Source organism: Podarcis tiliguerta, assembly GCF_965153285.1.
Source record: "Podarcis tiliguerta genome assembly, chromosome: 7".
Lineage (NCBI taxonomy): Eukaryota > Metazoa > Chordata > Lepidosauria > Squamata > Lacertidae > Podarcis > Podarcis tiliguerta.
In genome coordinates, this window is record NC_139540.1 from 45,735,531 (window position 1) to 45,752,801 (window position 17,271).

General features: G+C 39.4%; 1 protein-coding gene and 1 long non-coding RNA gene across 3 annotated transcripts in view; one reads left to right on the plus strand and one right to left on the minus strand.

Annotated features, from left to right (window-relative positions):
- EMILIN2 (elastin microfibril interfacer 2) overlaps positions 1-17,271 on the plus strand; it is a 30,686-nt gene that overhangs the window by 4,963 nt on the left and 8,452 nt on the right. Inside the window, exons 1-3 of one of the 2 annotated variants that reach the window (XM_083450098.1) lie at positions 2,193-2,263; positions 7,022-7,197; positions 9,929-11,824. In XM_083450098.1, the coding sequence (XP_083306224.1) occupies positions 7,104-7,197; positions 9,929-11,824 (1,990 nt within the window). In that variant the 5' untranslated portion in view covers positions 2,193-2,263; positions 7,022-7,103. Of the gene's footprint in view, positions 1-2,192; positions 2,264-7,021; positions 7,198-9,928; positions 11,825-17,271 lie in introns of those variants that run through there. The other variant, XM_083450097.1, reaches the window with a different exon arrangement.
- On the minus strand, positions 6,987-15,246 carry LOC310682006. Its single transcript, XR_014513718.1, has 2 exons — positions 12,320-15,246; positions 6,987-12,061 (listed from the first exon to the last, which is right to left on the minus strand). It is a non-coding gene; the product is annotated as an uncharacterized lncRNA (long non-coding RNA).

Genomic DNA, 17,271 nt, shown 5'->3' on the forward strand with positions numbered 1-17,271 from the left:
TTTTTATTGCAAACATGAGGCAGCTGCAACTAATTAGAGCCATGTTGACTCTTCTGTCAACAGATAATACAACAAGTCACCGTACATTATTCAGACAAAAGAAGCAAATTGCAAAAACATTACCCTAGCATAACTACTTTGGGGTTGGCATCAGTTAATAATTATTTTTTAAAAACTCTGATTAAAGTTGAAGCAATTAGTACCTCAATTTTTGTGGCAGCTCTGTGAACACCTGCTGCTGAGCACAATTACATTCCTTGGCCTACAATCACCTGCAGGCTCTAGTCATGCAGAGCAGTCATAAACTTTGCTGTAAATCAGTGCAGGTCCTCTTCTTTGAAATGCCTGGGTGGAAGCCAAAATGTTCCAGTAATTTTGAGCCCGTAATTTTTTGCAGTGTGTGCTGCCCTGTGATCCACATGGACAAAAGGAATATAAATAAGGGCTATAATGTTGGTGAACAGAATATACAGCCATTGAAGTGGCTATTTGAATAGGCCGTCTCAGCCAACCATCTAACTTTAGGAGATGTTGCCAGGTGCGCAAAAATGTATTCCATCACCTGCTCTCAGAATGGTGACAATTTGAAGGTCTGGACAATATTTTACTCCCTCACAATCTGAGAAAACCTAGCAATTCAAATGCTCAAAGCCCTGTCTCTGTGTTGCTTGATGGTCTAGAATGCTTACACTCAGGCTACAAGCTTCTGGGCTATATAGTTTATTTCGTAAGGGAGGAGGACTGGGAGAAGAGCATATGGAAATCTTCCAGAATAGTGAAACTACCCTGGAATAAGTTGTAAAGAATTGAAACTATCGTATTGTGTTAAATGGAAATCAGGTGCCTTGGAAATCTAGTTATCTTTGCCAATGTATATATGTCTGCATCTGGAAGAATGCTGTGAGTATTCCTGCCCCCAGCAAATTTGCAGTTACTATTTCTTCAAAATCATGTGAAAAGAGGCATATGATTAGTCACCTCCTCGGGTGTGTCAATTATGGCTTTACATTCTGATAGTAGACAAAGACGGGACGCGGGTGGCGCTGTGGTCTAAACCACTGAGCCCCTTGGTCTTGCCAATTAGAAGGTTGGTGGTTCGAATCCCCACGATGGGGTGAGCTGCGGCTGCTTGGTCCCAGCTCCTGTCAACCTAGCAGTTTGAAAGCATGCCAAAAAGTGCAAGTATATAAATAGGTACCGCTCCGGCGGGAAGGTAAACAGCGTTTCCATGCGCTGCTCTGATTTCAGTGCTCCATTGTACCAGAAGCAGCTTAGTCATGCTGGCCACATGACCTGGAAAAACTATCTGCGGACAAACGTCGGCTCCCTCGCCCTGTAAGGCGAGATGATTGTTGCAACCCCAGTCGTCTGTGACTGGACTTAAGTGTCTGGGGTCCTTTACCTTTTTTTTTTTTTTTAGTAGTCAAAGACATCCTAACAAGTTATGTAGTGCAATCCTATACAAGTCAACTTGTAAGTAAATCCTGCTGTATGCATTGGGGCATACTCCCCAGTATGTTTGTTTAGAGCTGTAACTATTGATCTGCGTTTTTGTTTTGTGTGCTTGAATTTTGCAGCACAAATGCTTTTGGCAAAAAAGTAGCTTGCCTTTGCCAAAAAAGAAGCTTACATTCAACTAAACATTGACAACATCAGCTTAATTAGAGGAAGCTGTGGTGAGATGTTCTCTGTGTAATGTTCCCTGTTGATTCTTTTCATAGTATCTTAATTTAATTGACCACTTTATAATACTTTAAAGAGAGAAAGAGGAAGATTGGATTGGGCTGACTGATGAGAGGTTCGGTCTCTCTTTCTCTGCACCCATTGGGAGTAGTACCACTTAACACAGTAGGACTTACTTACAAATAAGTATGCATGTGTTTGCATTGTGAATTAATAGAACAGCTAGGGTGGCCTGAGCAGGTACCTTCACTGGCCTGAGAGAAACCAGCATGTGGGTACAGCTTTGGCAAAAAGGTCCCTCCCATGTCTTTCTAAGCAGAAAAACCATGTGGTTGATAGGGCTGCCTACCAGGTTAATCCTACTAGGAAGGCTCTCACTCTATCTATTGTTATGAGGCCTAATAAGAAGTCTCAGTAGGATTGCCTTGAATTGCCATCTGAGCATGCTCAGAGCTGTTTCTGGAAGCCACACCTCAAAGCCCATTCTTTTGTAGCTAGCCAGGAGAAGGGTGTGGTGGCTAGTTTGAGCAGCTTGTGTTTTTAAATGAATATTCATCAAGAGAGAGCAATAGTGGACAGGGTGAGTATCTTTTTATAATATCGATTTTTAAATCATTTTTGTGAATGGGTGAGGAGAAATGGTTGGTGGCTTCTATGTGTGTTGTAACTTTCAACACTTGTGTATTATTGGAACTAATGTTTGTACATTGGCTTGAGATGTATGGATGTTTTGTATTCCTGTTTTTCTTTTAAAAAACACTGTGCTGCTTGGTTAGCTACTGTGAGAACAGGATGCTGGACTAGATGGGCGTTTGGCCTGATCCAGTTGCTGATCCTGAACTACTGTGGTGATTATCTACCATGGTGGATATGTGTGGTACATTATTAAATACAAACAAAGGTTTGATGAGACTGATGCACTCTGTGCATGCTCATTCTATTTATTTCTGAGGCTTATAGTTCCTAATCATGTCTCATCTGCTCAAGTCTGTGAAAGGAAGGCGTGGTTTGTGAGTAGTTGGCGGTGCCCTTAATCTGCATCACATTTTAATTGGATAGAATATTGACTGTACATTTTCCTTCTCAGTAAGCCAATTGGCAAGAGCCTTCTTGTCTATACCTTTGGAAAACAAGCACACCAGTGGCTCTGAAGACTTAAGTTTACAATCTTCCTCTCTTGTCACTGGCTGTTTGGGTACAGTACTAATATTCTTTTAATCAAAGGGGCAGTCAACTATTTTATAGGTGCCAACTATTTGTATAATTGCAATGCTTAGGTTCCACAGTAGCTTTGCAAAGGAGGAGGATGGGGAGAAAATCAGAAGAACTTGGACACACCCCTGGGACCACTCATTCTCCACACCCCTGAGACCCCCTAGCAGCCCTACTACGTGTAGTGGGCATCAGCTGCTGCTGGGTAGCAGTAATACACAGAGCCCTAATCTGTATAAGGATGTTCATCAATGCATGCATTGTATGGGCTTAAATGTCTTGAGATAAAAATGGCTCGGGCGGAATAAATGCAGAAATCTGTCCTAAGCTGAAAACTTGCATCATATGTAGACAATACTTTTAAGTCTAGACAATCTTCGTTTTGCACATGGGTTATATTCTGGACGCCCACATACGTCAGCGGGCCCCACATAAAGCATTCTGCCCCGTCCCCATTCTGCTCTTTTAGTAATGTTTTCAGGTCACTTCTGGATTCATCGCAGTGTGTGTTTGTGTGTGTGTGTGTGCATTTCCATCAGTCATTGCCGGTAGCCTAAAATTTGTTCCAGTAAATTTAAGAGTAAAAAATGGTTTTGGATGTCTCAAAAATATTTACAAAAGGAGCACTGCTGTTGCATAATCAGGAATGACTCCTGGATGTGCCCAGGGAAAGGTTTTTCTGTAGAGGCCCTATCTTGCTAACCTCATGGGGAATGCTGCAGAAGGACAGTGTATTGGAAACAAAAAGAAGTTATCAGAGATCCTTAGTATTTTGGCATGTTTGATAGTGTCAGTTTGCTGGATGAGATGAACTTTTCTGGCTATGTATCATTGACCTTGAATTGCCCGTTTTTGTCTGTAAACAGTGAACAATAGACTCTTTCTCATCTATGGGTTGCAAAGGGGTATATTTATTTCATACAACATTCATAATTGACTGCATAATTTCAGAAAAACTCAGTACGAATGTTTGATCTTTGATAATACTTGATGGAAGTTTTAAACAAGCTCTTTGTTGTATTCATTCCTAGACAAATGCACAAATAATGTTAAAACTCTCTATATTTCATAATGCAATGTAGTGTACCTCCAGGCGAATAGAAACAACATATTTCCAGTGCTGCAGAGCATAAAGCACGTATTCTCATGGTCCAGAACCTATCAAACTTCTTGTGGCTCCTGCTAGGGTATTGACATGGGAAATAATATGAAATACAGTTGTACCTTGTATCCTGGGTGGCGATGTTTCTATTTTGCTTAATGTATGTAGGGTTTGGTGTCAGCCTGTGCAGGTTCTCTGCTGTTCACTTGTGTTCCTTTGGTGGTGAGAGAGGTTGGGGTTGGCCTAGGGTGTGGTTGTTTGTTTGTGATTGGCTGTGGTGATCTTTGTTTTCGTGTGTGAGTGGTGTGGGTGTGTGTTTTGGATCAGGTTAGCCATATTGATTTGTATGCTGTTGGTGGATTATTGACATTGTCTTGTTGGGCTGTGTATGTGATAAAGGGGAGCCATACCGGGGTAAAGGTGTCTTTATGCAAATGTGTATCTTCTGGTGGCCTCCTATTTGTTGATCTGTAAATGGCCATGCTATTAAAAATGTCTCCTTGTTAAAAAAGTTTATTTTCTTTTATTTTCATGTGAATCAACCTGGAGCTTATCTGCAGAGTCATTTTGAAAAGTCTTGACCAGTGACCCACCATCTCTGGATGTAATGCATTTTCCAGACCTTCCTTCCTTCATGACTCATTTGTCAGGTTTTCCCATTCTTATTGTGTTAAACTAAGTCCCTTCAAAAAAAGGGAAACTATTGCCAGAAACTATTTTGATGACAGGCTTAATCCAGTAAATGGATTTCTAATTAACAGGGAAGAGGGAGGAGAGGAACATGTGGAATAAAGGTGCTTTGGAAGGTTACAGGCAAGAAGTGTACTTTGAAAATGGCATCACTGTGTGGCAAGGAAGAAAGGCCAAGAGCCTGCCTTAAGTTTTCTGTTTGTTTCTATGGACCTGAATATGTGGGTATATGTTACCAGCCTATGCTATGATATACAAAGGTGCAGGGAGTGAGGGAAGAAGTCCTCTAAGAATACAAATGCAGGTGAGCACTACTTTCTTGTTTTGCGTTTTTAGGACTCAGAGGTAGTCATGTATCACAATTCTCCATCTTTCTGATAGTATGCATTACTATAATAGAAGAATGAAAAGATTTGTGTTAATGCTAGCAACAGACATGCTGAACAAGTCAGCTTAGGTTTGAACCCAACAGATTGCCATCAGGTGATTTCAGTAGGACTTTGTACGTGTTCTTGATTTCAGGAAGGCAGCTTCAATTCTTATTTCCCAATAAATGAAAATGCAGGTGATAGCTATTATGAGTTCAAGCACTTCTTCGAACTAATTAATTCATTGATGTTTATGAAACATTTAGGAAATGGTTGGAAATCCCCAAGTGACTTCAAAGGCAAATTTTTTCTTTCTTTCTGTAGCAAGATTTAGGAAGCAACCTTAGGAAATCTGAGCATTTTAGATGGTGCAGTACAGTGGTACCTCAGGTTACAGACACTTCAGGTTACAGACGCTTCAGGTTACAGACTCTGCTAACCCAGAAATAGTACCTCGGGTTAAGAACTTTGCTTCAGGATGAGAACAGAAATCACGCAGCGGCAGTGGCGGGAGGTCCCATTAGCTAAAGTGGTACCTCAGGTTAAGAACAGTTTCAGGTTAAGAACGGACCTCCAGAACGAATTAAGTTCTTAACCCGAGGTACCACTGTATTTGGGTTTGTGAGTGTTTAGCTTCTTGTTCTGCATAGCTAATAACAGAGAATCAGCTGAATCCTATGAGGAGCAAATGATTTCATTGTTGGAGAATTTTTAACTGCTGTGGATTCAACAGTAACAAATAGATGAAAATAAGGGAGTGGTACTAAGAGCTTCAACTGTTATGTAATGTAGAATATTTCTACTTGTCTTCTACAATGGACCATTGTAATCCTGGTAGCCTGGTAATCTAGCCATACTCCTTAGCCTTCTTTCTTTATGCAATCTGCAATCAAAGTTAGAGCTATGTCAATCAATAAAGCTCTATAGATCGTAATAACTGAACTTATTACTACTAACCATAGTTAATGGCAAAGCACTGGTTATAAAACGTGGGTCTTTCAGTGGACCACAATTAAGGTTGAACCTGATTATAATTTGTTATTTTGATGTTGTTACTGTAATTGGAAAATAAATAAAAACATTAATATAAAAATGTTAAATAAAGAATGGAAGTTACTTAAAACAATTTCAGTGAATTAATACAACAAACATCTTTAAATATCAAAATGTTTTATTTATCAAACTTTGAATTGCGTTGGGGCAAATATACCACAGTTGCAATGTGGGCACAGAATAATGCATGTGAATCAGATTTACTAGGCCTAATTCAAAGCAGTTAAATACTGTTAGGGTTGGAATATCTCTTTAATGACTTTAAATCACTTCAAAGTGGTCACTGTTGTATCTAGCAGTGAGTTCAAAGAATACTCATCCTAGCGAAATTGCTTTCACAGTAATAAGTCGTTAGACATACATAAGAGAACAGGGAGGAAACAGGATAGTCATGGGTGGGCAGGATATTATATTTTCCCACTCTCCCCCTACTCATTACAGGGATTGTTTATATAGCTCTCTAATGACTTTAAATCTCTTAAAAGTAGTCATTGTTGTCCTCCTACATAGACAAAAATGGAATGATTTATTATTGTTTAATATGGAGGAATGGTTGCTGAAGTTGATATGTTTGATTAGAGAAAAACTATTGCTGACATTTATTGATAATAGTTAGAGAACCCCTTTTGGACCTTTTGGGTGAAAAGGAAAATGAATGAATTTGAGACATTTGGATCTGAAGATTGGGAAAATATCGCTTAACAGAAAGTCGTACAGTTGGATGTCATACTAGAGTGACTGTTTTGAATAATTTCTTTTATATAACTGACAGATGGAAAATCAGAAGTCCCTTTTATTTTTATTTCTTCTTCTTTTTATTTATTTTTTATTTTGCTTTGTTTGAAAACCCCCGCCCCCCAATAAAGATCACCATAATATGTTAATGCTACCATTTTCATTTTATTTATTGCAGGTATCGTACAAGTTTCAGACCTAAATATAAAATAACATATAAGACAGTAACAGAATTGGAATGGAGATGTTGCCCTGGATTCATGGGGATAGATTGCAAAGAAGGCACACCACAAAAGCCAAGGTCTGCTGTTTACCCAGCACAGCTACCAGCAGATGACATGAAGCCAAGCTTGGGTAATTCTTTTCTTTGAATTTTGGTATGCATGTCCCTGCCCATAATTTTTCTTTTTGCTATGTTTGACACAGCACTTGCAGTCCAAAGTCTCTTATTTATTTCTCTGCCATTTATCAGTCTCATTAACCCTTTGAGGTAGGTTTTTGAGGGCCCAGTCAAAGATCCATCTCACGTGTACCCCAAAAATCTGATCTGGAGGGTGCCCCAAGCTTGCAGAGCTGTTTCTGAGGGTCTAGGAGGTTGTGGAGGAGACAGGAGAGGAAGAACAAGCATAGCTGCATGGACAGAAGTCCATGGAGCTGCAGTATTGGATATGCATCATTGTATATATATTTTAAAAAACCAGTATTTTTAAAAGAACAGTCTATTAACCATATTGATAACATGGCAGTAACTATAAAGTTTTATTAAAGCAAATGGACTGATGGCGATCTGTTGGGTTCAAACCTAAGTTGACTGTTGTAGTATAGCATTATAGCAGTATAGCAAATTAACAGTATCGAGTTATAACAATTTACTTTTCTTTCATTAAAAAAGCCCTGAAAGCATTTCAGCAATAATTTGAAAAATGATTTTTTAAAAAAGGCTTTTTCTACACAAAAGGTGGTAAACATATACCATCAGTCCTGGAAGTGTTCCAAGCTAAACCCCTAGCACAGTTATTATATGGGGCTCAGATTTGGACAGGCACTCACCTTAGATCTATGGAAGCTGTCCAATGAAAGTTCTTAAAGCAAATTTTCTCTGTACCACCCTGTGTCTCAAACACATCATTGCGCCTAGAGGCTTATCTTCCCTTGGTAGAATTACGGATTTGGCATAGGACACTTAACTATTGGCTTCACCTAAACTTAAATACCCCCGGTCTAATATGCCTAGTGCTGCAAAATTGTCACAAGAGCGCCTGGGCTAAAATTGTCTATCAAAAACTTCACCACAACAGCTACTCACTTTGGGTTTTAGCAAAGCAAACAGTCAAATTTGTCAGTGCCTAAATGATATCAAGCATCAGAACAACCTGGTCACAATAAGGAAATTTTGCCCATGGTATGACAATTTTCCACCTACCCATTTCGACTCTCTGGCACCCTATCTGCATAACCTAGCAATTTTAAAATATAGGCATGCTTTTGCTCTCACGAGATTGAATGTATTGCCCTCAGCTGTATTTGAGGAACTATTCCAACAGATTCCACACGAAAAACGCTTATGTCCCTGTGGAGATGGCAGTACTGAATTGGTGACGCATGCCCTTCTGGCTTGCACTCTTTATAAAGACTTGGGGAATGAGGTTATCACCCCTCTTTTATTGTCCATTCCAGGTCGCCCAGCCACTGCCACAGTGTCCTTTCTCTTGGTGATGAGCAGGTGACAGCAAGGTTTTTAGCTGGGGCAATTAGAATAAGATCCAGTATTTGACTATTGATTCAAAACCCTAAAATGTATTTTATATAATTAACCTTTTTTTCCTATTCTTTGTGTATCGTATTGTTGTATATCATGTTGTTTTACTGCTATGGCCAATGCCTGATGCAAATAAAGATCCATTCATTCATTCATAAATGGTGTGTGTGATGAAATGGCATTCACCAAAAGAGTTATAATGAATATGTGCTGAACTTAAAATGTCCTCACCCCAGCAGTGTGTGGGCAGAACATAGGATGTACAGACAGAAAAAGTGCATTACTGTCAATAGTGTAGAAATTTAATTCCAATTTCATTTGCAGCTTACAACAAAAGAACAGTGATTTGGTAGTGCTGGGGCCACTCTTTTGGAAGCAGCTGTAGTGTCCTTGAGCTTATTTCAGATTTACAAGTTCAGTGATATTTTCAGAATGTTGTATGGAATGAGTCTGTATTATAAGAATATGCGGTTTTTTTTTAATGCTAGTGCTTGTCACTAACTTGATAAGTTAGTCATGACTTTTAAGCTACTGTGTGGAAACAGAGCCCAGAACCAAGAGCTGGGTGAGGGCTGTTTATGCAGGTGAACATGCTTTCTTCTGCACAAGAAGCTTTTGCTAGTCTGTCTTTCTTTCAGAGCATATTCCATTTGGCAAGGCCAGTTGTAATATTCAGTTTGGATGAATTGGGGCTGGTTTTCCTTGATGTCATGTTGCAGGCATTTCTCCTTCATTGTCAGGAAAATGTTCAGGATTTAGGTGCAGTGGCCAATTTGCACAGCTGTAGCAAAAGATAATCAGTTTGATATGCAATATCCGCCCAAAGTACTGTGCATATTTCAGTATTTGAAAGGGCAGCTTAGGTTGCTTCCCTGTATAAGCTGTTTTTTGTGCTGACTCCCATGAAAGTACAGAATGATGGACTTGGGTCATAGTGAGATCAGCACAGATGATGCAGTCTCAAATCAGTATCATATTTTGTGTGTGCATTGATTGTCATATTCCTAGTCTGGTGGAAGAGTGGGGAATCTGTAACCCTTCACATATTGCTGGGCTACAACTCCCATTATCCTTGACCACTGTGCATCTTGACAAGGACTGATGAGAGTTAGATTTCAACAACATCCATCATCAGACTTCCTACCCTTGTATTAAAGCATAGAGCCAAATATAAAAGAAGTAATTCACTTTGAAGGAAAAACATGGGTGGGTGAGAAAGTTGTAAAGATTTATCCCTCTAAACCATCTAAGTCAATTTGGGGTTTTGTAACTTCAAGTTTAGTTTTAAATGCTGTTTCCACATTTTTCTTTCTTTTCTTTCTGCAGACACTAATCCAAAGCAAGAACAACAGGACTCGCAGGATAAAAGAATTCAGCTCCTCGAGGATGAAGTATTCCGCCTTACACAGACTGTGCTAGAGCTTCAGTCCTCCTTAACAGGTGTGAATGAAAACCTAAAGCTTTCTGTTCAAGAAGATGCAAGTCGGATGCTTGTATCATGGTTGAACAACCTTCATGACCGTCCAGACCCTGACAGTACGGCTGAGGGCGAAACAAAGAAAATTCATGTGTTTGGAAATAAAGACCAAAAGGAACCTGGAATAGAAAATATAAAATCTGAACCAACAGAAGATGGATTGAAGGACAAAGATGACAAGGTGGAAGAAGGGAAAGGGAAAGCAAATGGTTATGAAGCACAATTAAAACAGCTCCAAGAAGCTGCCCAAGGCCCAACCATAATGATGCCGAGTAGCCAGTTGTATCAGCAGTACATTGATGCTAGGTTTGAAGATCTGAGACAGGAGATTTTGGAAGGATTTGAAAAGAAAATGGCAGATCTGAAAAATTCCTGTGAGTACAAACTGATGGATATTCAACAACATTGTGATGATCATGAAGCCAGCTGCCAAGGAATAAGGGAACTTATTGGAGAGAAAGAAAATGACATCAGAAAGGAGATAAAACATCTTCAGACTCTTATCCAAGCACCATCAAACCACTCAGTTTGTTGCAGTAATGCTGAAACTGATGCTTTTGGACAGCAGCTAAAACATTTGGGTGAGAAGATTGACAGAACTGCAGAAGCAAATAGGATTTTAAATGCCAGAATAGATAATGAAATGAAATACATAGCCACTCCCTATCTGGAAGGCAACTTTGATGCAAAATGGGAGGAAGTGGAAGCCAGGATCAATGTTACAGAGAGAAATGCTGAACAACACTGCTTTTACATTGAAGAAACTCTTCGTGGCGTTATAGCTACTGAAGTAGATGAAGCGAGAGACATATTTGACAAAAAGCTGCAGGCACTGGAAAACCGTCTGAGTGCTACTTTTCTAGATGTTACTAATATCACAAATCCAGATGAGAGAAATGTTGATCTATTATCAATTTTGCATAGCAATTCAGGGTCTGGAAATGAACAGTTTGTCTCTGAAATAAATATTGTGAAGAACAAACTGCAAGATATTGAAAACCTTTGCAGGCAGAAATGCCAGCCGGTATCACACAATGTGGAGGGCCTCCAGAGAGACATAGAAAACTGCAACAGTAAATATGATGTATTGTTTTTGAAAACAGAGGGTAATTCTGGTCTTTTAAAATCCTTAAATGGCTCTTTAAGCGAGAAATTTAATTTAATTAAAGGCAGCCAACGTGACATTCAGAAGCTTCAAAAGGATTTACGAATTATTCGTTATGGTCTGAATGCTATTGATAAAAATGTTAAGAAACTTCAGGGTGGTTTGAGCAACTGCAATGAACAACTTCTAGGTATCAATTCTACTTGTGAAAAGGTACAACTTGATGCTTTCAGAAAGGTAGATGAAATACAGAAAACAGTGGGCAATCAAACTCACCCAGACAGTAATTGTTGTAATGACTTAAAGGATAGGATGGAACAGCTAAGCACGAAGCTATATTATAACCTGAACAAATGCCAAGAGAAATTGCCTGGTGTCTCTGATATGGAGGGTAGAGTGTCCAGTGTTGAAAAAACCTGCAGCAAACTAGATCAAGTGTCTAGCAGCCTCCAAAGGATAAGGGAGGGATTAAACAAACATGTCTCCAGTCTTTGGAACTGTGTCAATAAGATGAACAGAACTATAATTTCCCATTCTAAAGATATTTCTGGACTCAAGAATTCATCCCAGCAGTTCCACAGCCAGTTCCACAAATTCACCATTGACCTCCAGAATCTGATGAAAACTAAACCTGCTACATGTAAGTTAGCCTTCCTCTTTCTAGATGCTAATTTTTAATTTTAAACAAGGTGACAAGAGGGGTAAGCTAAACAGATTTTAAAATAACAATGTACATCATGGAGAGCAGACGGAATTGTGTTCATATTTTTACTTTCTACCTTTGTTTTTTAAATGTGGTTTACTGAAATCAAACATTTGGGGAGAATCCAATTTGAGCCAAATGCTGTACAATTTTTCTCTATGCAACATGACATAACTTTACAGTGGTGCCTCGCAAGACGAAATTAATTCGTTCTGCAAGTTTTTTCGTTCTACGAGTTTTTTCGTCTTGCGAAGCACCAATGTGTATTGACGGTTTCCCATAGGAATGCATTGGCAGTTAAAAAAAAAAAGGCGCAAAACGTTTCGTCTTGCGAAGCAAGCCCATAGGGAAATCTGTCTTGCGAAGCAACTCAGAAAACGAAAAACTCTTTCGTCTTGCGAGTTTTTCGTCTTCCGAGGCATTGCGGGGCACCACTGTATAGTAATACCGTTTTTTACAAGTTCTTGATTGGAATGTTTATGATGCATTAATTGAATCTATGAATCTAAATGTTTCTTTAACTATTTCTGGATATTCATATTCATGAAATGTTGCATGCAAACGGACAGAGAGCACCATTCTTTGCTCATGTACAGAGTGTTCAGGCTCAGACATGATCTTGCCCTACTTTCTGGGCAAACACAGCTGTGTGTGTGTGTGTGTGTGTGTGTGTGTATTTAGAGAACAGCTGATAGTGCTGAAGTGAATCCCTTCTGCCCTACCTATGGCACACTGAATGAGACAAAAGCTCCTAAATTCAGCACAGCTGGGGATCCCTTCAGGCAGAAGGTAGTAAAGAGTTATGGTATCCCTTAGCTTTCAGAGTCCAGTAGTGCAGAACTGTATAGCTCTGCCCTGCCCTGCTCATTTCACAACTGACACCGCACGAGCTGTTGTGAAATAAGCTGCCATATTACAGTTGTTAGAATATTCAGTCAGATCTGAAGCGAAGTGCTTGCATCATAGGGCAAGCACACCGTCAGAGCATAGTGAGGAATCTGTCAAAACATTGCAGGCAGTGGAACTCCTAAAGAGGAATGTAATTCCTCTGCACCCAGAGAAAATTTCCTCATGCCCCAAACATGTCACATATCTCCCTGACAGCATCCTTTGCATTTGGGACCAGATCCCCTATTCTGCACCAAGTTGTGAATGTGAAAAAATGTGAGTGTAGAAGGGGCTAGTATTTGTCTTGTTAGTATTTCTTCAGGTTTCATTTAAATGAGGCATATAATATTATTTCGTAATTTATATAAATAGATGTCTCATGTGTTGGCACAAGCATATCCATTCTGCACTATCTGTCTCATCCATGGCCTAGGCTGCCTATAAATATTCTTGATTATTTTTTTTAAGCCATGGGTGGGGGACCTGTGGCCCTCCAGATTTTGCTGGACTCCCATCTGTCACAAACAGCATGGCATTGGTTAGGGATGATGGAAGTTGTAGTTTAGCAGTATCTGGAGAGTCACAGGTTCTCCATACTTGTTTTAAATCTTGGAGAATCAGGGTAGAAGGTTCCTGTACAGTCATAATTATAATTTTTTTAAAAAAACTTGCTACACAGTAGAACAAACAAATGCAAGAAAAGAAAAATGTGCTGGAATTAGACTCTAGTTCCCATTTACAGAGATATGGAAGACAGCCTTGGGTCGATTGACCCTTTACTTAGTTCTCTTTTCCCTCATATAAAAACTATGCAAGACACTCTCTTTTAAAGTTTAAATGGCATATAATTTTTACTTAGTGTACTTGCAGTTTCAGATTAAATATACAATGCAGGTGGATGTTTCTTAAATTGCTAAAACCTCTTACACAGATTAAACTGTTACAGGGTAACTGACTCTGAGGCAGACAGCAGCACAATGTCACATAACCTGCTGCTCTAACTGTTAAGACTGTTCAACTAACTGCCATAACTGTACCAACTGCTATAAATGCCACAGGGTGTATGACATCACAGAGTTCTACAGCTCTTGCAATTAACCCTTTGCATATGCATTTTGGATGTTATCACCCCACAAAATGAAGTACTGTTTGCATTTCCAAAATATACGCCATTTTGAAACTGTGAGGCAGCCTTTCCCCATCTGGTGCCCTTCAGATAAACCTGCACTACAATTCCCATCATCCTTAACTGTTGGCTTCTTCTAGCCCAGGGAAGTGGTGTAGTACAGTATGTGAGATGTTGATCTGCTACTTGCCTGGATAGAATTGCTACCCAACTCAAGCTCAGAAGTGTAGGGTCTACATTTGTAGTTTTCCTTTCCAAGTATATATGACCGCAAGGAAACATCCAGCCCAATATGTGCATGCTGTTTACTTTGAATGAAAGCCTACTACATTAAGTGATGCTTGTGCCAGTTAGTGTGCACAGAATTTCAGACTTACAAAGCAAAGAGGTTTCAGAAAGTTTTGAGATGAAATGACAGCTGATACTGAAAATTGAGTAAGGATTCTTGGAGTACGAATAAACGAACTGTACTAGGAAATCTCTGATAAAGTTTTTCAGAGGGGTAGCCATGTTAGCAGCAAAAATGACAAAGTGTATTGTGGCACCTTAAAGACCAATGGATCTTGTCCTACTTGTGTATATGTGAGTTTGTGTCTGTCACCTTGGGAATCAACTTGAAAAACAAAGCAGATGGTTCTCTGTGTCTGAATATCATTAAGTCAAACTGAAGCGTTCAGTATATGGCTGCAATAAACTGCATCTGAATGGGCAACCTTTAATCTTACATAGGTTAGTTTTAACCTCAAGCATAGGTTTATGAAAATATCTGACAACGTATTATATGACTTAAATGAGTGCACTTCAGTTTGGCAGGCTCAAACCATAATTGTCTTCTTTTGATAATAATTTTCGTACTGATTATCAAACAAAACCTGTTAAATAATATATTCCAGTTGGAAATTCAAGCAGGGAAAAGGTGTGCTAATTTACAGCCAAGAATATTCTAGCTTTGGCATCAGTTTTTACTTTAAGCAACATGGAGCCAAGGACATTTTTAATGAGTCAGTCCAGATGTATGTTGATGGGTTGTTGCTGTATAAGCCATGGTCCAAATCCTTATTTGGTTCTTAACTTATTCAGTGCTTCCCTGAAAGGTAGTGGGGTGCTTGCTTGGACACAGAAAGAATATTCAGTGCATTATGGACATCCTCCAACAGCATTAGAATGTCAGAGCCTACTCATGATGAGCAATTTTGTCCTAGGATCAAACTTACTGTCAACTTCTCCAGTAGCTCACAACACAAAATTGCAACAAGGCCATCTTAAATTGGTAAAATACTTAAATTGGTAAAATACTTAAATTGGTAAAATACTAATACCAGCAGGGATCCACAGCACAATAAAGGTATCTGTGTTATCTTCTGATCATGCCTGGGCCATAAAACAGCATGGAGAGTTGTGTCCAATATAGTAAAGGCAAAGGGTGGAAGCAGTGGTGACATTCACCTGAATTACATGGTATATGTGGCAACCATTTTATGCATATCCAATTGGCATTCAACTCATAGGTCCTTTTGGACCTGGAAGAGGTCAGGACGGGGTGGGAAAGGGTGTAACAGGGCAGAGCAGACTTATGTGCACTCCAGTGACGTTCGCGGGGGCCAGGAACGGAACCCCATGCAAAATGGTTGTAGGCGTTACCAGAGGGCCATGATCCAACCATAACAGGAGTGTCTTCCATGCTATTCTGATAACAAATGAAATGGGCTACAATTGAGGTAGAGAAAGTCAGGAAAACCATCAATGCATCTTGGTGTTCCTTCTGCAAATAGGACTGCATTCGAGGAGCCTAAGTCTAGGATCCTACTGCTGTTAAATTTTCCTTTATGCTCTCTTTATTGAATTCATCTGTAATGCTGGAAATGGATGGACATTGAACTTTGATGGAGGATAAAATTACAATTGGTTGATTGCATAGTACTGTTACAGGTTTTAGTTTTATTACTAACTTAGACTTCCTAGTATCCCTGCTTTGCATGAACCAAACTGTAGAATCTGATGAAACCACTAATCATAATGAAAAAGAATATTTAATTAGGAACAGAAGGTAAGATGGCTGTGAAATTCTGCAGTCTGTTGGAGGAGTAGCCAATGTGGTGCCCTCCAGATGTTGTTGGAGTATAACACTCATCAGCCCTAGTCAGCATGGCCAGTGGTCAGCTGAAGGCCAGCATCTGGATGGCACTGTGTTGGGTACCCCTGGGCTAGAGGTCTTTGGTTTTTTTAAGGCGGTATAGTGGAACAAGGTTTTATGGATAAATGTGCGCCTGAATTGTTTCTATTGCATGTTAGAGATTTTCTCTTGCAAAGCATGGCATATGCTTTGCTGATGTGGTGCATAGTTTTGGATTAACTCTTGCTAACTCAAGTCATTAATCTTCTATATTTTGCATAAATGAAATGGGTGAATCACTGGCTTTTAGTTTTGTCCCCTGTTCTAGTTTCTTCTTAAAGGAAATCGTATTTTTTCACTCACAAAAAAGTCAACAATTTTGATTTTAGCACAGTTTTCTTTGTACCTCGCATACCACATCACATTAATAAAAGTTGTGGGGCAAGAAACAGAGGTTTAAATCTGAAGGTAGCTTATCTCATGGCCTGGCATCTGACCAGAAAGCAAAGAATGACGTTACTTGGCATGTTGCCTCCTTTGGTGTCATCATTTTAAGTTGCCAATAGTAAATAAAAAGCTATGAACACTGCTGAAAAAAGATGGTGCCCTGGGGATATTCTATTTTCAAATGCAACAATGATCTAAGTGCAGTTCGCCTTTCCAGCTGGCTGTGGAGAAAAGTCCCTGCTTTATAATTTATCCAAAAAAGAGTTAGACAGAGACTGTCCTAAATGTACCCTTTTAATTTACTGAGTTAACTACAGTGGAGTGACACCTGGGATGAATTTTGCCCTTGCTGTCTGGATTACTAACACATGCTTTGCCCAAATGGTGGTTCCTTTATCACTATTTTTAGATCTTAAAGAAAGCAGTCCCTGATAAAAACAACTCAGTATCAGAGGCCAAAAAGGCCAAAACATCAGGTACTGCAAAGTATTAGCACATGGGCATCCATGTGTGGAATATTTATGGTGAGCCACACCAAACAAGCTGACTCTTACACTTCTCTTTGGAACAACGGACCATCTGATTCCATCTAGATCTTTCATTGCCTTTTTTTCTCAGTGAGAAGAATTTAAGAAGAGTTAAATTATATGGGTACAGTGATAGAGATAAGGTAGCTTTGTGCCACATTTTTCAGGTGGCAAACCTCTATTTAAGGGCTGTTTGGTTGAAGCCTGGTTTAATGAGAGGTATTGCGTTAAAATTTGTTAGCATACAAAATTTCTTTGCAAATCTTCTCTATTGTATTTTCTC